General features: G+C 36.3%; 1 protein-coding gene across 1 annotated transcript in view; it reads right to left on the reverse strand.

The window, feature by feature from the left end:
- Positions 1-10,324: 10,324 nt before the first annotated feature.
- LOC148840666 (glucosidase 2 subunit beta-like) overlaps positions 10,325-22,128 on the reverse strand; it is a 220,523-nt gene continuing 208,719 nt past the window's right edge. The window contains exon 15 of the mRNA XM_088915225.1: positions 10,325-11,264. Within this exon, the coding sequence (XP_088771351.1) occupies positions 11,127-11,264 (138 nt within the window). The 3' untranslated portion in view covers positions 10,325-11,126. The remainder of the gene's footprint in view (positions 11,265-22,128) is intronic.

The following is a 22,128-nucleotide window of genomic DNA, read 5'->3' on the forward strand; positions in this document are numbered from 1 at the left end:
TTTCTGATTCTTTATTTTCAGCCATCTCCTCATCTCTTTCTATAAGCCTTCAGTTGTATTCATGTTATTTTTTAATAAACTCACCCTTTATAAACCAAAACAGTCCTGATTTGAATTTGTACAGATCAACCTCAGCGCTATCTTGAATTCGGGTTGTTAAGCATTGTGTTGATTATCGCATTTATCTGGCCGTGTTTTCAGAGGACATGGTCGTATAAGAGTTGGTGTGGTGATTATCACTAGAACACAAGACCTGTTTATACAGTGGTGTGAAAAAGTGTTTGCCCCCTTCCTGATTTCTTATTTTTTTGCATGTTTGTCACACTGAAATGTTTCAGATCATCACACAAATTGAAATATTAGACAAAGATAACACAAGTAAACACAAAATGCAGTTTTTAAATGAAGGTTTTTATTATTAAGGGGAAAAAAATCCAAACCTACAAGGCCCTGTGTGAAAAAGTGATGGCCCCCTAAACCTAATAACTGGTTGGGCCACCCTTAGCAGCAACAACTGCAATCAAGCGTTTGCGATAACTGGCAATGAGTCTTTTACAGCGCTGTGGATGAATTTTGGCCCACTCATCTTTGCAGAATTATTGTAATTCAGCCACATTGGAGGGTTTTCGAGCCTTAACCGCTTTTTTAAGGTCATGCCACAACATCTCAATCGGATTCAGGTCAGGACTTTGACAAGGCCACTCCAAAGTCTTCATTTTGTTTTTCTTAAGCCATTCAGAGGTGGACTTGCTGGTGTGTTTTGGATCATTGTCCTGCTGCAGAACCCAAGTGCGCTTCAGCTTGAGGTCACGAACATATGGCCGGACATTCTCCTTCAGGATTTTTTGATAGACAGCAGAATTCATGGTTCCATTTACTACAGCAAGTCTTCCAGGTCCTGAAGCAGCAAAACAGCCCCAGACCATCACACTACCACCACCATATTTTACTGTTGGTATGATGTTCCTTTTCTGAAATGCTGTGTTACTTTTACGCCAGATGTAATGGGACACACACCTTCCAAAAAGTTCAACCTTTGTCTCGTCAGTCCACAGAGTATTTTCCCAAAAGTCTTGGGGATCATCAAAATGTTTTCTGGCAAAACTGAGACGAGCCTTTATGTTCTTTTTGCTCAGCAGTGGTTTTCGTCTTGGAACTCTGCCATGCAGGCCATTTTTGCCCAGTCTCTTTCTTATGGTGGAGTCATGAACACTGACCTTAACTGAGGCAAGTGAAGCCTGCAGTTCTTTGGATGTTGTTGTGGGGTTTTTTGTGACCTCTTGGATGAGTCGTCGCTGCGCTCTTGGGGTAATTTTGGTCGGCCGGCCACTCCTGGGAAGGTTCACCACTGTTCCATGTTTTCGCCATTTGTGGATAATGGCTCTCACTGTGGTTCGCTGGAGTCCCAAAGCTTTAGAAATGGCTTTATAACCTTTTTCAGACTGATAATCTCAATTACTCTGTTTCTCATTTGTTCCTGAATTTGTTTGGATCACAGCATGATGTCTAGCTTTTGAGGATCTTTTGGTCTACTTCACTTTGTCAGGCAGGTCCTATTTAAGTGATTTCTTGATTGAGAACAGGTGTGGCAGTAATTAGGCCTGGGTGTGGCTAGAGAAATTGAACTCAGCTTTCCAAAGATGTGATAAACCACAGTTGATTCATGTTTTAACGGGGGGGGCAATCACTTTTTCACACAGGGCCATGTAGGTTTGGATATTTTTTTCCCCTTAATAATAAAAACCTTCATTTAAAAACTGCATTTTGTGTTTACTTGTGTTATCTTTGTCTAATATTTCAATTCGTTTGATGATCTGAAACATTTCAGTGTGACAAACATGCAAAAAAATAAGAAATCAGGAAGGGGGCAAACACTTTTTCACACCACTGTACTTGCTCTTGGTGTTTTGGAATCCTGGGACACGTGGTTATGATCTTGGGGTCGAAAGTGCCTAGTGGGTCTAAGGTTTAGTCACGCGTTATTCTCCCAGAATGTGTACATGATTGACTGGAGGTTCAGGTAACCCTCCAAAACCATATAAGGCACAGCATTTTCTTTCATATGAATTCATAGCTCACAATGACAGCCTACACTGGTGATTTAAGCAGGCTATACAAATATTTAACTAGACTCTATTATCTGATTACCCCTAGGTCAAGATTATGTATGCCTATTAGGTACAATCAAATGTTATATTCAACATATTTTCACTTCACAGATTATACATCCTGCAGTAGCTTGGGGGCGAACCCCTTCTTTTATATATACAATATCAGGAAAATTGACTATATCCTTACCTTCACCGCCAGATAGAGTTGACAAATTAGGTTTGCTTGATTGATTAGAATGTAGTGGTGGCATTACAGAATGTTTCTGGTTACACAATGCTGTTTTGATGGGTAAAAGCCACAACTTCAATAGTCTGTGTGACAGTGTGTAGTGGGAGGCGCCACAGTGAGCACCAGTAAAAAGTAAACGCCTCGGGTGAGAGGATGGAAGCACCAGTGTGAGGTTAGCAGGGACCAAAAATAATACAAAAAGAGTGGGAAAAATAAACAAAAAGGCAAAAAGAAAGTGTACCGCTGTGCCTCGTGACCTCCAGGCTGGACTTACCCTATTTAGTGGGGTCCAGCCTGGGAAATAAAAAAACCGCTCGCACAGCAGTGACCAGACTGGACTGACCCTATTTTACAGTCTGGTAGCAGGGTGCATAAGGCCAAAAATAAAACTTGTGGAAAAGGAAACGCCTGCCCTGGTGGTACTGGACAACGGGTCAGGCGAAAAACAAAAAAGAAAAGAAAAAGAACACCTTACCCTATCCCCTCCAGGACTGTCGGTGTAAAAACTCCCCCTTCCGAGGTGTCCAATATGCCTTTATAGGACCTGCCCAGCTGTGGCTCATCATCTTCTATAAAAGTGAGGACAGCTGTGACTACAAAGGCAAGGCGTCACCCTTCTACCAGGGCTCTGTCTCCACGCTGTGTACGCCCACAGTCTGTTTTCTGTAACTCTGCAGGGATAATAATAGAACTTACATCCATATTTAGAACCATGATTCTAAATGGAGGTTCAGTTCAAATGATTAACGAAGTCTATTCAATGTTAACTTGAAGGATTTAACGCAGGTGGTATTTTGAGACTTGGGTTGCAGTTGGGAACTGAAATCTGGCCATCGAAATGATAAAATAGCATTTTTAAGTAAGATTACAGCAAACATGATCTCTTTGAAGTTTATGACAGACAGCTTTTTGTTCAGCAGAGTAAATGTAGATCAGACCAATTGGCCCAACTAGTGCTTTTGGTTGCTAGTTGTTACAAGGATCTCATCCAAATGTCTGTTGAAAGAAGTTATGGTACTGTATCAGCTTTGACTACATGCTTGGGTAGCTTGTTCTCATGACACTTTATGTAATAAAATGTCCCATGCCCACAGTTTTAAATGCATTTACCCAGAGTTTTCACAAATGTCATTTTGTGTTGTTCTAATTCTGAAGTAGTTGACATTGCCAAATTCTTTGAACATATATGTATAATAATGATAATGTTGCTTTATTAGCCCTATACAATTTCTTGCATTAGGAATTCATCTTTTCACATACCCCAGCTTGCTCTCCATGAGACACAGACAGGGAGAGAAGCTTGAGGTCAGAGCAGAGGGTCAGCCATTGTACAGCACCCCTGGAGCAGTTGGGGTTAAGGGCCTTATTCAGGGGCCCAACAGAATAGGATTACTCTGCCAGCTGCAGGATTTGAACCGGCAATCTTCCAGTAACAGGCACAGATCCTTAACCACAGAGCCGCCGCTCCACCCCAACGTGTATAGCAGAGTATATGTGTACAGTATATATACTGTATATATGAAAGAGGTCCCCTCATCTTTATATTTGTGCCTAAACAGATCTAGTCATTTTAACCTGTGGTAAACATTCTCTTAAGCCCAATAATGTATCTAGTCACTTTTCTTGAGGCTGATGCCAAAGCAGCAAGAGTTTTTTTTTTCTTATGTGGTGATCAAAATTCTAAATGGGGTTTTAACAGTGCCTTGCATAATTTTTAAATAAATCTCTTGATTTAGGGGGAGCACATAGGCACAGTGGTTGGTATTGCTCACTCGCAATTGGGTTCAATTCCAGACCTAGAATGCAATCTGCACGGAATTTATATGTTCTCCCCATGTTTGTGTGGGTGTCTTCTAGGTGCACCAGGTTTCCTCCCACAGTCCAAAAACATACTGGTAACATAATTGGCATTTGGTAAAATGTGACCTGCTGTAAGTGTGTGTGTGTGTCTGCCCTGTGATGCCTGGTGTCCTGTCTAGGGTACAGTCTTGCCCCTGTTGCTTCCTAGGACAAGCTCTGGCTCCCCAGCAATCGTGAATTGGAAGAAGCGGTTAGAAAACGGGTGGATGGATACCTGATTCTACACTTTTTTATATATAAAACTAAACTTCTGTTGATCCTTTTTATTGCTTAAAGATGTTAATAAAGTGTCATCAAAAATAGATGTCAGAAGCACTTTCTTGAAGCATGCTGCTTTCAGTCATATATTTCAAGTTTATGCTTTGTCTACCTACATTAAATGTCATCAGCCATGTGTTTCCACAGTCTTGCATGCCATATAAATCTTTTGTAATGTCTTTTGCCTCTTTTGCAGTGTTTACGACTCCTTGTATTTTGGTACAATTTGTAAACTTCAGTAGTTAAATATGACAGACTGTAAATTGCTGAGGGTATACCGTATGGTATTCCACTAGTTACATCACCTCAATTTGAGTAATCTGTAAATATCTATTTAGAATATTTTAGCAGCTTAACCTGATAAAGGTTACTGTATATAACACAGTCTATACAGAATGCATAGGGCTGAGGTTGGTACTGAGAACATACAAGCAGGCACGAGCAGATGCCAGATAAACACAAGGCCATGGAAAAAGGAAAGAAATACTTAATTAAACATAGCCAGCATCTCTTTGGGAGTTAGGAGGATACCAGAAAAACCCATGTAAATGCAGGGAGAATGAGCAAATTCTTAGGCAATCACCTGATACTGGAATCGAACCTTAAGCCATGGAGCGGTGAGGCAAAAGTGTTATCCACCATACCACTGTGCCACCCTCTGTCAAAAGTAGGCAGATCTTGGGAGTGTAATGTTTTCAACTTCAAACAATAGTAAGCTGAAACATTGCTGTACGTGTACTTTTTATTTTTAAACATGTAGTCTTCAGTGTAATTATGTCAGAATGAATAGTGTAGGTGTACATTAAATTACCAGTACAGTACAGTCACACCTTATTCCTGTCTGCAATGAGGTGAGACAGGCACAACTGACAGTGTCACAGCAAAGAGTGTCCTGTTAATAGTCCATCAAGCATGCAATCAAGACCTTTTTGTTCCGACTTCAAAAATGTGGGAAATAGTAACAGATGAAAAAAAATGAAAATGTTAAAGAGGCCAAAAAAAGTACTATTAGTCATTTGATAAGTGATTGTTATCAAAATATAAATGTTTTATTGTCCCCCTATAAATACCAGGTGGCCCTAAAGCTGCATGTACTGTAAGTGACAAAAAGTGCTTAATTGCTGAATGTTTAATGTGTAGTATAGCGTATCACTATTTGAAACTTATGAGTCTTGAACATGCAAGATAGAGTGTGGAAGTTGTATTCAATAACATTTAGTACAAACATACCTACTGTATATGCATTTTCAGCTTGGCTTTCAAAAAGAATCAAGGCGGCATGAATCATCATTTTGTGAGAATTTGCTATTTTCTAACACAAACAAAATAGAGACTATTTAATTATGGTAATATGCTGTAACACAGTAGCTGTGTTGGCCTTCAATCTTAACATACCGTAAGTAAAATCTAAGTGATAGTTTTCTTCTGCACAAAACTGATTCATATAAGTTTGACCTAAGGGTATTTGAAACTGCATGCAACTACTGTAGCTTATCACATTGCAGAAAAATACTGCTTTAATTGAAAAGGTTATTAAACTTATATAATTTGTGAATTGTATAATTCATTAGTATGTAGTATAGCCCTCTCTGAGTCCTGTTATTTTAGTGATATATACCCAGTACTTAAATTGAGATGAAACAGGGGAACTCCATATCCCTTGTTTAAAGAGGTTAACAAAGTTCCCTTTGTTGCAAGAAGCTGTCACCTTTCGAGAGGAATTTCCTAAACAAACCTTCCTCCTCTGACTTAGGATTGATTACTTCACTGCCTTCAGACCAATAATTACATTAAGGAAGACACTCCCACTGAAAGATTATCCGTTGTCACACCCAGGCAGCATTCCCCTTGATATTTGGCAGTGATTGAAACGTATTCAGCTACCCTGTTGTTTCATTGCACCTTGAGGTGTGATGTATTTTAGAGGAATTTTACATCTTATTCAGGACAAGAATACAATAGTTCTTTATATGCGATAAATACTTGGTTTTTGTATCTGATAATAATGATAAATACTTCCTTTTGTTCTGAAAACTGAATTAACTCACAAACAAGATCAGTAATTTCACCAATGTAAGGGCATAGCAAATTGCAATAATACTATACTAATTAATATTCAGGTGCTTTGAAATGGTTCATTACATTCCAGTCACACTATCATAAATACTATGAAACAGAACGGATGTCTTTGAAAGCTCTTGATATGTTTTCAGATGCTGCATGCATTGTAGACACGGGAATCTCACAAATGTGCCTTATGTTTCTCAAAATGTCAGAGAAAAGAGAAAAGAAGGCAACTGTATTGCACAAATGCCTGGCTATGATGTACAGATAAAGTCAGGATACAGTGGATGTCACAGATCTAGTGAGAGGTGTGTGTCTTTGCAAAAAAAATAAAAATCAACACTACAAGACCTACAGTATGTACTGTAAACACTTCCTCCAATTCCTCCTCTAACCTTTGGAGCAACTTCTCTGACTGAACCACATCTGGCCTCACCAAAACTGTACCTAGATTCAAAAGTAGGCTATCGAAAACAGTAATAAGGGTCTTGTAATATTTATCAAAGAAAAATAAACAATTGTGGGTAGTTCAAATGAAGTGGAGAAATGTGTTCTTTGTAGATGTGAATGAAAAGCCAAAACACTTGATTTGTACAACTAGTAGCTGTTGCCAAAGAACAACAGCTGTAAACATTTTTTCTGTTTTTATATTGCTGATATCTAACAAATAATATTCCTTATTTTTGGTATATATTTCTTCTCATGTGATGTGCCTTTAAATTTGCCTTTTGCCATTTTTTTCACAGTTAAAACTTCTGCTAAATATAAAACAAAGGGAGAGCCTTCTCTCACTTACCGTCACAAGAGCTGTTAGTCTAATACTGTACATCCCTTAAGCAGATCTTACAGGTGATGCTCACCAGTAATCCCAATTCTTGTATAATTAACAAAAACTCTTCCGAATGTGAAATATAATTATATTTCTATACTGTAGGTTTTTACAGTATAAAAGCTCATGACAGGTCACAGACACTGGAGCTGGGCAGTTTGTATCAGTGTTGATGTGTACAATGTAACTTGAGGGGTACTTTGTTTAAATAAAGCCTCTCTCTTAGATGGTGGGAGTTTAGACAGAAGCACATCTTCCATCATCATTCACTTCCCTTCTCTATCTTTATAAGGGTGCTCTCCTGCGTGGGCACAATGTTGATATAGAAATATTGTCAGGGTGACCTTTGTCACTGTTCATCTTTATCCAGAATTCTGTTGCATTACAGATTCTTTATCTTGTTCTTTAATTCACAAACTGTCTAGAGCTTGGAGCACTGCTAGCTGTAGTTTGACTATAACATCCAGAGTCACTCAAAATGTGAGTTTTCGTCAGAATAAAAATTGAAAGCATTCACTTACAAAAGCTTACTATCTTAACATTACCATTGTGAAAAAAAAAATCTGTGGACTTCATTGTAGTCAAACTTGGAAAACAAATTCCAACTTTACAGAATTCTGGAATATTTCTGCATGTATTAAAAAAGAGTAAAAATATTTCCAGTCATATAACATCCAGGACTCCACAGAGTTTAGTTATATCATGCTTTACAACTTACTGATTTCACTAGAAGCCACTGAGCAGTGCTATACAATAATTAATGAGCTGAAAACCCAAAAGAAGCAACCTGTCAATCAAAGTTTGTTGTATTCAATATAAACTGTTAGGTTTGCCAAACGCAGTTCAAATTCAAGTAGGCAAACCTGCAGTGGTTAAATTGATTTTTATGCTTCGACTCCAGATGCATACTGGCTTCGGTGTCTTCTATTCAAAGGATTCAATTCTGTTTCCAGCTGTGAAGCAAACATCAAAGTGGGATATGGTGGTTTTTACCAAGAAATGAGCCTAAAGGATCAGCAAAGAATCATGGCTCCTATCCTTTTCTGTCCATTACTGGACAGCTTTCTGGTTAACTGCTGATTAGGATTCTAGTGTAGATCTTAGATAAAAGAAAAGTTAAAAAAAGTGAGAAGTGTCTACTGACACAATGTTTTAAGCTCTTTGTATTTGTGTACTTCAAACTCTAAATGTACAGTACATATCTGTAGTATACAGTATATATCACACTGCATATGTACACTTAATTCAGGAGTTCTTCTACTAAATTACTGCCTCAATGCTTGTGGAAAATGACATTATGTATTCTAGTCACACTTATTTACAGAGTAGGTTGAATTCCTTTGTAATCTACTATGGATTACAAAGGTTATAAAAAATGTTTTTTGACCAGAGTAGTTTATTCCTCACAGCATAAAATGCACCATCTGCAATATTTTTAAAGGAATTTAACATGGTTAATGTTTTGTAGAGAAGGAATCAAAAAAATATATTTTTGTAGGTGTGTCTTGTAAGAAGTATCCATATCCACAATTGCAAGCAACTGCGTGAAAATGCGATCCATAAAATTAGACATGTGTTGCACAATTCCGATCAATCCTGTGCAAGTTACTTCTGAAATCTGGTGAGCTCATTTTTCAGATAGCTTTTCTTTTGTTCATCTTTTGTGAAATGACAAGCCTTTCACAAAATGTATCCCTGCAGCCATGTACTGAATAAGAAACAGCCAAACCTGCTGTATGTTATTACTGTACAGCAGTGCGGAGCCTAAGATGCTAATATTTCAGGAGTGCTTTCTGGATGCTTTTCACAGAGATAACATTTATTAAGAGTGACTTTGGACCATTCTAAATCTCAAGGGTCTGATCTGAAGGTGGAAGCTAGCTGAAAATGAATCTTCATTTATTATTTTTTTCCTTTTAACTCTTTCATCCCACCATAAACCAGTAATCAAACATGTCTTTAAAAAATGTTATTTCACAAAACCCTTGAAAACACCCTTTGTATTATAACTATCTTGCATTTTTAAAGAAGTTTGCATTATTCAAGTCTTTGCTGGTTGGTTTTCTACTCTGCATGCTAAAAATTCCATTCCAAACCATGTTATTCTCTCACTGAAATAAATACAACACATACAGTACATTATATTTTGTTGTGTGTCAACTGGCATTGAAGAATAATAATGTAAAGCTTTCTGCTGATCACTGTTAGCAATGCAACTTGGTCCACATTGAGAACATCTTTTTTAAGGCTGTGGCAAAGCAGGGTTTGTGCACAGATAAGAAACACTGGATCAGAACCTGTGGAATGTTACAGTTGGGGCAACCAAGTGACCTTCAGTGCAACTTAATTAACATGTTCTATGCATTGTTTTTCTTCAATGGCCATTTCATTCAGTGGTGCTGCAAAACCCAGGGAAGCAAGAACAAGGTGTTAGAAGTTCAGAAAACGGATCATTTCCATAAGCTAGAATTACCAACAAATATGTTTTTTTTTGTGTCTCCAAATATAAAGAAAACATTTTGGAATAAATAGCCTCAGGAAGGAAGGTTGCTGGTCATAAATACATTTTTAAAATAAAAAAGAGAGTTAATTAAAATAATACGTTGGTAATATAATTACAAAGCAAAACCTTGAGGCACTGATTTTGTTATGTAGTGAGCTGTAACATATATATTTTGTCCCATATGCATGCCCACAGGGAAAGTCTCATCTGAACACATTTCTGGAAGGATCTTGACCTCTCTATTTCATTGGAGCCCTCTGCAGTCCCATAAATGTACGTACCAGGTAGCATGTGGTGCCAATGAAAGACCTTGGGTTGCATTAAAGAGAGACACTCTTCTGCTTGTGTTCAGGTGAATTTGCTACCCTTCGAAACAGTCATTACCAAAGAAATTATCCAAAACAAGTAATAAAGAAATGCACTTCTTCTAAATGTAAAATGTTTTGCAATGTTAAATGAAAATGAAGATATTGAAAATTCTCCTAGTTTATTTTAAATTCAGTTCATGTTCACAATAAACACTCAAAAATACTGTTAGCAGTTTACATTAGAATAACCAAAAGAATCAATGCTTTGGTGTCTAACAGTAAACCACCATGGTGGTGCTAAAAGATATAACATTGCCATGAAATGCTTTGGGCCTGAGGGCTGAATTCCGTAGTCACCATGCTGCAGTAAAATACTATTATTAGGGGTAAAGCCAACCCATAGAACTTTGTGACATTTAAAACAAGTGACATTTTGAGTTCTATACCATTATTGAGGATGATTGTAAAGCAACTCGAATGCCAACAAAAACAACAACATCAATAATAATAATAATAATAATAATAATAATAATAATAATACCGCCTGAGTGTTTTCTAGCAAAGTCTTTGTTAGAAATGGTATTTTATTCAGATGTAATACTATTACTGCAGAAGAATAACTCTACAATGATACAGTATGAACATTATGGAAAAGGGATTCTTTAATTATTATCGTCAGGTAAGTAAGGCACTTGAGTTTATTTTTTTCTGAAAAAAAGAAAAACACACTCAAATGCATTTCCCCCTCCTTTCAAACAAGAAGAAAAATACACAGGATGCTGGATCCAAAAAGTAACCGCTGTGCTTGTAGAAATCATTCTAATTTAATTAAATTACCTATCCAATGTGGGTGAGAAAACATACACACTATTGCTCAAAATCGTCAGAAAGACTTGGCAAAATACCACTGAAGTAGCCCAAGTCAAAACTGTCACCCACTGCTCTGGATGAAACTCCCCTCTTGTCACAGTTCATTGTGCACATTTCTTTTAGGCTGCAGTGGCTGGCAGGCTGCAGGAGTTTGAAATTCCATAAAATACTGGCATTTACTGGGCTCTTTAACTGATTTCAGAACTGTCTCTGTGCCGCACATCAGCGTGACCTAGAAAAAAGGAAGGAGAAAAAAATAGCTTGGTCAGCTTAGGTCAGCAATGACGCCACGCTACTCCTAAAACCTTTCTGAAGGCTTTAGGGGACTATTCTAAAAATAATTCTTATTTTCTGTGCAAGAGGAGTATACCATACATTTGTGTTACTTTAAATAGCTACTTCACAGGCATTTTCATTTACACTCATTTACAGTAACATACACATGTGAGGGAACAAATATGGTGACAACTCGGTATCTTCTTTTTTACTGTGAGTCTTCCTAAAAGTTCCTGCTAGTTGGTAACTCATCTGTATGTCTTCAATTCTGGTCATTGCTCTTTAAATGTTTCTTCTGTTGTTTACATGATGATATGATAGGGAAATTAAATGACTATACTATACAATTGTATAGATTTAACCAAGTCTACTGTTATCTTTTGCTACTATGACCAGAGGTCACCAAAACCAAACCTGGAGAGTTAAAGGGACTTCTGTTTTGCACTCAAACTATTTCCTTAGTTATCTGGGAAATTTTATTGTTTTATCTAACACTTTTAGGCACTGACTGAAGACTCCTATAAACCCTGATGAACTTGGGTGGGTCTCCACAAATTGCACATAATCCAAATAAAAGTGTTTTTTTTTACTGCCAATAGTTTAGGAAAACATAGGTGATAATTTCTCAGTGCTCTTCTAGCAATGCTGGTAAAACATTACTCTCTGTGGCAATATGTATTTGAGGGCCTAGGGCTTAGATTAGCAGATTACACTTGCATAGAGTTGTAACAATCTTGAATGCGCAATGCGTCCACAGGCATGCTGCAGTAGACTTTGTGGTGTACAGAGGTAACAGCAGGTGACAGCACTTATCCCCGTTGTCAAATGGGGACTGCACGACTCTGTAACACTGCCAGTGCAGTGAAGACTTAAATTTTCCAACCAATGAGCCACTACACACTGATGTGCTGTCAGTCGAGCTCCAATGTGCATGTAAAAAAAACTTTGAAAATAAAAAATAAATTATTTTAAACATGTAAAACTAGTAAGTACCACTCAAAAATAGAAAAAAAAATCATCATTAAAATACAGATCACTTAATTAAAACATTGTTTCATTTCCATTACACTGTAAGAAACATGATATACAGTATATACTATAGACATTATATAAAAACAACATATTAATCAGATTGCTGATGCTATAGTTCCCACCTAATATCAGCTAAAACAAATATCAGAATCCCCCAACAACAGGGAATATTTAAAAAGACAAAAAGACAATGGGTCATCAGAATAACCAGTTTCTGGGTTTACTGTATATATACGATAAAGATACCTCTCATGCAATGTAATGCCAAATACGGTAGCTTTTTGCCAACTGCTGGCAGCATTTTGAGCAGGAGCAGGGAAGGGATCAGTAAAGAATGCAAATGTTCTCTCATTGAACTGGCAGATAATTGCACAGTACCTTAGACAATATTTTTTTCTAAAAGAAAAGCTTTTGTTTTATGGTAACATGGTTTGAAATACTGTATACAGAAAAAGCACTTTGTACGGCTTAATGGGAAAAGCAAGTTGTGTTATTTGCTACTATCATGAGTGATATTTATTGTCAACTCTGTTACAGACTTACTGTACAACACATAATTTTGAAAGATGTTTGGGTCATTTGCATGGATATACAGCATAGCATTTTCGCTTGACCCATTTTTATGTTGAGGTAGTAGGTTGAAAACATCTTTGTACTACCTATCATATTTAAAATGAAAAGTTTAATTAATTTGAGCAAATTAGATACTTTTTCTTCTTGTGCAATACAAACCAAACAAAATACATTTAATTAACATACTATTTTAGACAAATACATTTATAAATAACATACTGTATCTGACATGAGGATAACAGCTGAAATGAGTTTTGTAGTTAACAACAAATATTTTTAACACATAATTCAAATGAATTAATATAATTTAATTCTAAAATATGCAAAAGAAAAACTATTTTGTATTTGAAGGGATATGTAACTAAGAATTCGGAGGAGGAACAGATACAGTAATTCCATAATAACGTGATCCTGGAGAAAGCAGAAGAAGGTGATTGGGAAAGCTGAAGCAATCACTTTCTACCACATGTTGCGTTGAGTACAGATACAGTAGCTCACAACTCCATACTGTATATAATCTTCCCTGAGATAAGTGTTGATGAATCTGTATTGTTGAGAGTACAACAGACAGACTTGAAAACAATGTTCCCTCTAAACACAGGTTATAAAATCAGCACACATAGGAAATTAAACTGCACACAAAAAAATTAATTAAAACAATTATAATAATAAAACAAACACAGTCATCAATTGAAAAATGCTACATGGGGGAGAGGCCCAACTTGGCTGTGTGCATTATTATTGCTACTTGATAATTGATATCTACTGTATGCTCTCATAGTCTTGTACCTCACTTGACACTCAGTCTTTATGACTGGGCTCGTTAAATCGCTGTCTTTTGGATCTCTATGCTTCTATGAGAATTACTATATTAACAAAAAATAATTTCAGGTTTACAATTTTACACACTGTGTACTCAATTTAGCGTGCACAAGTTTTTGTCACTGGCAAAAAATTTGCACAACTTGAATTTTTTGCACACACAGGCCATTAAAAATTAGAGGGAACATTGCTTGAAAACATTTCTTCTACAGCTTTTTCTGCAAGTATCCATGGAAAATGTACTTTAGTTAAAATGAACACGTCAAAACTTTCCAAGAAATAATGACAGCAAGTGACCAAGTTAAAGAATTTGATGCTGAAAATGTTTACGAAGAAGGTGGAATACTGTTTTGTACCTTGTTTTTTTCGTTTTCAGCTACCATTACCAGTTATATACAGTACATATACTATAGTTATATTAATAAATTAGTATTGTTAATAATGCTCTGAAATGTTATATTTCAGGGGTAATTTTATTCTCAGCTTCCATTTCTCTTTAGTTACACGATTACATATTAAGGGGATTTAACATAATAGGCTTCCAGCACAAGAATATTACAGTACTGTAATTCAAAGTACCAAAGTACAAAGTGGTGTAATGCAAGAGTATTCAATCTAATTGATCCAAGCTTCATTCATGGAATGTAATCCTCCTTTAAAAAAAGTGTTTAGAGCCAGGTTACATTTTAAAATGTTAGCTAGGCTACGTATTTTATATGTTTATACAATACTGTATATATTTTCAATAAACATTATTATTAGACTTAGAAAAAACAGTAAATGAAGCTACGGTTTCAGGAACATCTAACGCAATACAAGTGCCACCTATTAATCTGTTTTGAGTAGTGACGGGCTGAAAGCGGTGTGGTGGACAGGAATGTAGTACTGTATACTGCAGTGTGCTTTCTGCTGGCATGGATTTTGACATGTATTCTAGATGGTTGTATCTGTACTTTTGCCTTCCAGGAGGCAGGAGTGGTGCGAACCTCATACAAAAAGAACTTTCACCCTGCCTTGAGACAGAAATTTATTCTCTTTAGTTAAAAAATATATAAGGATGGAATCAATGTTTTGATTACCATCGAACAGAGATACTTTGCTTAAAATTCTTCAGCATTTCCAATACAATACACAACTAAAATGTGTTCAACACTATTTGAGCCTCTTAAAAAAACACAACAGTGACATGAATATAATCTCTTCCTTGAAACCTTGAAAAAAGAAATCAGATTAACCACTCTTTATGGTCTTAATTGTTTGTTTAAATCTTTGGCAAACATGGATTTGATGTTTCTAAGTTTGGACTGTTTTCTTTGTGTTTAATTTTCAATAGGCTGCGTATTTTTAAACCTGTTTCTGAATGAAATTAGCGGGACCCCATTTTTTAAATTAAATTCCAGCGGACAGCACATTACAGTCCAGAAAACTTTCAGATTCCTTTATCATTATATAATAAATAAATATTTATATAAAATAAAATATAATAACTTTATTTCTAGATTTATATTACTTAAATAATTATAGTATTCTGGTGCATCACTTTACTTAAATATTGAATATAGTATAAATCTCATACACTTTATATAGTACATGCACATCATTCCCTGTTTTCTAGACTACAAGCTTTCATGTTCTGAATGTTATTAGTTATAAAACTCTATATAGATTCTATTGTAAATTATGGACAAGAAATGTACTAATTGTTAATGGTGAGCATTATAGAGACTTGGGGGCGATTATTCTTCATCTCCATATTTTTATTAATACTGATAAGAAACATAGGAACAACTAAGACACTTTTAATATGTGATTTTTCTGTGGTCTGTACTTTTTTAAACTCCTCAAAACATTTAACTTGGTCCATGATTACTTCTCCAGCAGTTTCCATGGTAACCCACTCATGTCAGATTTTCCTCTTGCTTGCAATTCATCAGAGGTACAAACAGACCCAGCAAGAACATAAAAGTCTGAGAGATTTAGTACGGTATCATTCTGATAACTTAAAAGGCAGTGTGAATTATACAGTCCAGTACTGCCAAGCCTGAAAAGAAGAAAAATAAAACAGAACTTAATATTGTGCAAATCATATAATGCTGATGTACTTTACCAAATAACAACAAGATATGTTTCTTATTGGCAACACTCCAGGATCAAAGTTGCTAGAGCAGCAGCAGAACCTTCCCCCATCAGGAGATTAAGCTTCACCTTGATTAATAAATGTACAGGATGTACCAGTAAACAAAATTGTTGCTTTTGACAAATTTTATCTGAAGCTATATTTTCTTAAATTAAGTATAGCTTTAGGACTTTTCTACTCCACAATGTAATTAAAATTAGGTGGAAACACTTTTATAAATGAGGGTTTACAGTGGAGACTTTGCCCACAACATATCATGCAGAAGAAGGCTACAGAAGATTTTCATTCTGACTCACATGATCAGTTTCTACAAACTTCACGAGACAGTCATTCACAGTTGATCAAGACACTGCAAGTTACGCTTTCTGTAGATGTTTAAATTTTGACTGAGTGATAGCAGCTAAATTAAGAGACTCAGGTTCTCTTCAGACTTTTGTGGTAAAGGGCACTTACACATGTGTACTATAGATACAAAAGTCATCCATGTAATTTTGAAAACAAAGAAACAGCTATTCTTTAAATGTGTTTTAAAACTGTTCATGTGATTTTAAATAAGATGGTAGATGTACTGTACTGTATGTTATGGTGAATATACTTTGTTGAGCTTAAGAAAGAAAAGGTACTGTAGCTGTACTAAATACACATTTACATTTAGAATAAGCATAAGAGGAGCCTGACAGAGCCCTTTTCTGTCTACCCATTTGCTGTGTGAAAATGTTAGATTTTGGGCCAATCTTTTTTTCCCCCATTCATTTTAACACAATACACACTGCTACTGTAGTTATCTGAACATCTGAGCTGAATTCTTTTGATGGATATGATTGAACACCTAAAAAAAACCTATGAACTAAATTCAGTTTAAGCTTTCAGAAGCCTGAAGATGTTATCCTACTGTATGAAGCTTTTAGAGTTTTGGATAACATTTGTTTAATCCATCTGAACGCAGTATTAAAATATTATTTAGTTAAAAAATTGATTGTTTACCTAGTAATACCTGTGGGCACAGATAATATGCTGGATGAAATTCCATTCTATAGAAAAATGTATTTTTTAGTTCTCTTGTATTTCTAGTAGTTTGTACAGTACTGTTCATTAGTAGCAAAATTGTAGCTTACAGTTTTGGTTTTACTTTTATTTTAAACAACTGTTGTAAAGTTAATAATCAGTCAAAAGTCTGAAGATTTGAATAAATGTGATGTTAATACTGTATGCATACTGTACACAACAAGTTTGATATTTGTTGCATAATGATGTATATTTTTATTCACAAGATCCAAATATGGAATCTGAATTAATCACTATACCTGATGATCAGGAAATTCAGTAACTGTAGTGAACTAACATGCAATAATGCATCCCAATGAAATAGTGTGGGCCTTCTTTTCTAAGGTGATCACCATGCACAAGCAGATCAAATGATATTTAGAAATTTACCTTTGCACGAGAAAATGTATCTACTGTACATCGTGGTGGTGAGCTGTTTCTACACATTTTAATAAATGTATTTTGCATCACATTATGTTTTATAGCAATAAAAATACTTACATTCTCTATTGAATATACAGTATTTTACTGTATTTGATACATACTGTACAGTAGCATGTAATGGTCAGTTACATCTTTCTAGGAATTCTAGGAAAATATTGTGCACAAATTGGCTAGGTTTTTGTTTCATTCTTCTGCAATAGTTTTGACTTTTAATGGTCTTTAACTGTCCACTTCAGGTCATTCTGTCCCTACAGAGCATGTTACAAATCTGAAAAGGGATCCAATGTAAATTGCATTCGCTATTTTAGCTGCCACATATTTCATTTACTGCATTGTTCTATTTTTAAGTGCATTACCATTTTTAAGTGCTGAGTATTTTTTGTAAGTGAATGCACCGCTGTATTCTGAGAACTATTCTAGGAATTCCAGGAACTTGTCATAAATGTAATTGAGGAAAAGCATTATACTTATATTTTATTCACTGAGAATTGCTTGTAATTGTAGATTCTAAAGAGTAATTTTCAAAGTTAAAACTGATAAATTCCTGCAGTTATCTAAGGCAGTGGTTTTCAAACTTTTAAAGGTTGGATCCCAAAGACAGGTCAATGATTTGCTTGGCTGTGTTACCATAGTTTATATATTTGAGGATAATATTTGCAAATTATATTGACCATATTTATTTTCACATACTTTACAGTTTGTAAATGTCAAGATTCGACACTTAAAGTCAATGATTTTAATGAGAAAACCAAAGAAGAGCTTTGTAATATTAGTGTATACTGTATGACCTGTGAGTCTATCTGTCAGAATTATGTCACAACATAATTCCACTGAAAGAGATAGGTACAACTATAGCACCAAAAATGTATTTAGTACATTTAATATTTGGTACATAAAAATGTATCCGAACACAATTCCACAAGCTCTGCTACACAAAATAGGTATAACTGTAGCACCAAAAATGTATTTAGTTGCCTTCACAATACTCATTCTCTTTAAAGGAATAGTGTCAATAGTGTCAATAGTGTCATCCATGAATAAAGTGTTTGTGCTTTGGATTTTGTCACTAACACAACACAACAACATATATCAAAAAAGTCACTTAATTCTGCGGTCCCTTTCGTAATAACCAAATTTGCTCTATGTCATTTAGATGACAACAGGAAGGTCAACTGTAAAACAAGTGAAAAGCATAATGACTGCATTCTATTTCAGGGGTCCAGGGTTGTGAAGACAATAAAGATTGCAGGCTGTGCCGTTCAGAGAGTATTAATGTGTTGCCTCCAAATTTGATGAAGAAGTCGTAGAAACGTACTGTACATCCAACACAATGTGCCAACATGTTTCTTGTGTACAGTATATAAAACAATTTGTCCAGTTCTGTTACAGTTGACAAAGGTCTAAAGTGGACTGTGGATGATGATTTTGTTATTTTATAAGGTTTGCTTGTTGTATTAGGGCAGAGCTATAAGTAACACTGGACATTAGAGAAATACAAATTATAAAAAACTGGACGAATATGTTTTTTTAGTTTTTAAAACTGAAGTTGTAATGTTCATAGCAGTATGTACACGATGAAAGTCCTGCAAACTGCATCTGAAAGTGTGGAGTTCTCTTCAAGAGCCATCAGTGGATCAAATCCTAAATAATACATTCCAAGTGTGAAAGGATTTTAAATGGAACTGTAGTTTTTTGCATGAACAAAGACATTGAGGGAGATTTCTCTGGATTCAAGATCAAACACATCAACATCAAACACATCTTCCATTTTTGTAATGTTCTATGGTTGTGCTTTGTTTCATCCTTTATATTAAAAAATACAGTAACAGTCATTCCAAACATGCTCAAACAGAAGCAGCAAAACAGGATTTGACTATATGGGGGTTAATAGACCAAATGTCCTATTTTTTGCTTATAGAATAACGTATTATATTCCCAAGCCCAAAACAAAGTCATGAACGTTACATAATAACTTCATGCCCTGCAAACAACTTTGATTATACTAAGCAACAGCATAGTGTGACCAATGACAGGATGTGCATTCCAGGGAGTTTCAAGATATGAGCTTAAACAAGACAAAACATAAGTCACAGCCTTTCCCTTCCTCTCCATTTAGGAAATAATTTCACAAAAATTAAAATAGGCAAAGCATCTTCTTCAAAACTGTTACACCGGGCTCGACAAGGTGTTGAAATGGGCTCGGCGAAAATTAGAGTCAATGATCCAAGATACAGTATGCAGCAATCGAGATAATTTATTCGATGACAGCTATGAAGAGGACTAACAGAGCTGAGACTGAGGAAACAGCTGAGGCAGTAGCTGCGCAGCTGAAGCAGGCAGAGCAGAGGCTGAGGTCTGAGGTGATGAAGAGATGGTTAGTGGCAATGATGACTGAGGAACTAGAAACTGAGGATTAAGAAACACTGAGAAATACTTCTGAGAACCTGAAACTGAGACAAACTCAAAGCGGGGTTAGTGACTCAATGTCTGAGCCCCGAGGAATGGTTCCTCAGGGCTTAAATACTGTGCGAGGTTCCCTAATTGGCCTGATAGGCTCGGCCTGATCTCGTAGAGCAGTGGTTCTCAAACTGTGGTACGCGTACCGGCAGTGGTACGTGGAGTGCCGCCAAGTGGTACGCCAAATGACCCTGGAACTGTGTCGTGTGTGCTGAAAAATCGGGACGGGTTTTCATATTTTGTATTTTAATACGTGTCGAATACGCAGCCTACGTACTACGATACAGTGCGCGCTAATACTTCAGTGGACACAAGAGATACTCTGTAATTCTATACCACTCTATAGGAATGCGTGCTACGGATGCAAGTGACCAATTGTATTTAAAAAAAGCTACTGTATCTCCAGCAAATAGGGAGAAAGGAGAATGTGCGTGATTTTGGAACTATGCCAACGTTCTAAACACAGGAATGCATAGAAATACGTGCTACGAACGCAGGTAATCTTGTGAACACACGAAAGCGTGATAACAGAAAAATATTTAAGAACTGTTCTAATTTGAGAAAAATACACCGAGCGTCTCTGTGTTTCGCTCCCATGCGCATGAAATAAAAACGTTAAATATGGAAATAAAAACGGAAACGCGGAAAAATGCAAGCTTGCGTATTGCTAAAGCAGGTAAGCTACACTATTTTTGAAGAACCTTATTTACCTTGGCAAAAGAGCTGACACGTATTATGTGTAGAGAAAGAGCTGCTAAACAGCTCGACCTGCTGCCCCCCACCCCCTGAAAGACACAGTCATTCATAGAATTATTGAAATGAAGGATTATATCAAAAGTACACTGATAGAGCGCGTTAAGATGAGCAGATGTTTTTCACTGCAATTAGATGATTCTGTAGTCGATTTGGCCAATTTGCTCGTTTACGTTATATACGAGTTTGAGGGCATGTCCCATGAAGACTTTCTGTTCTGTAAACCGCTACCAACAGAAACTACAGGAGAGCACATATTTCAGCTTCTGAATGAACTTATCGAAGAGAATGGCCTCAACTGGATAAAATGGGTCTGAGTTTGTACAGATGGTGCTAGAGCAATGACAAGCCGACATAACGGTGTAGTTGCACGAATTAGAGAGGTTGCTCCAGAAATTAATGTACGCATTACAACATCCACCGCGAGACCTTTGCCGTCAAGAAAATGCCTGACGATTTAATATCTGTTAGACTCTGTTGTGAATTGTATCAAGGCTCGAAAAATTAATTCACATCTGCTTTGCTCAACTAAACAGGTTCACCCCTCTCACTGAAATGGTGCTTTTTTATTAGTTGTTGTTAATGTTTTTTTTTTCTGTAAAACACTTTGAGAAGCCACCTTTAAAGGCGCTATATCAAATAAAGTTTATTATTATAATATTTATTATATGTATGTGTGAGTGTGTGTGCACACGCGCTCATGTTGGTCATTGAGAATTTCTGGGGTTCCTATGAGATCATGACTTGTAGGTGGTACTTGGATGCTTTGGTTGGATTAGGGGTGGTACTTGGTCCAAAAAGTTTGAGAACCACTGTCGTAGAGGATGGCCCCAATGAGTCTCCAGCATGTGTGGAATGCGCATTGATAATTGGTGGAGCTAATGCAGCGGTGCTGGAGATCGTCGAGGCGTAACAAAAGCTTAATAGAGAAGTCAAGCCTTCATTTTTTTACACAGTGACATGATATATATATATAGTAGATCTAAATATTAGGCTGTAGTAATGGATAAATCCTATTCATGTTCAAACTACATTAATTTCTGTCACTGGTTTCTTAACGCTTGATAAACAACTGTGGGTATCCATAGACTTCACAGTTATGCTATGTGAAATGAACCTCCCCTTTTGAAATACAGTACATGCTGTATTGCTAACATATACTGTGAGATAAACACACAAAAAATCAACAAACTTATTAAAATGGTTGTCGATAAAGTTAAGAAAAATACATTTTTCACATCTCAGCTCATAGATGCAAACCCAGGCAACTACACTTAGGGAAGAATATTAAAGTGTAGACAAATTCCTCTGACCTCCCCATCTTCCAACTGCTTGTCTTTTAACACATGACAGGCACCACAGCCTTGTACCAGAGCCTCAGGGCTGACTGGAAGAGAGGTGCACTGTTCACCAATGTCACTGCTTGCAAGCAGGCACCCAGGTACCTGAAAAATGAGAGGCACTTTGCCATCTATCCTTGATGGCTGTTAGCCAATAGGGGTCAACTTGGGGAATTCCAGACATAGTCAGATGTGACATGACCATGGTTTGAACCTTA

Source organism: Atractosteus spatula, chromosome 1 (genome assembly GCF_055471065.1).
Source record: "Atractosteus spatula isolate fAtrSpa1 chromosome 1, fAtrSpa1.hap1, whole genome shotgun sequence".
In the NCBI taxonomy this organism is placed as follows: Eukaryota; Metazoa; Chordata; class Actinopteri; order Semionotiformes; family Lepisosteidae; genus Atractosteus; species Atractosteus spatula.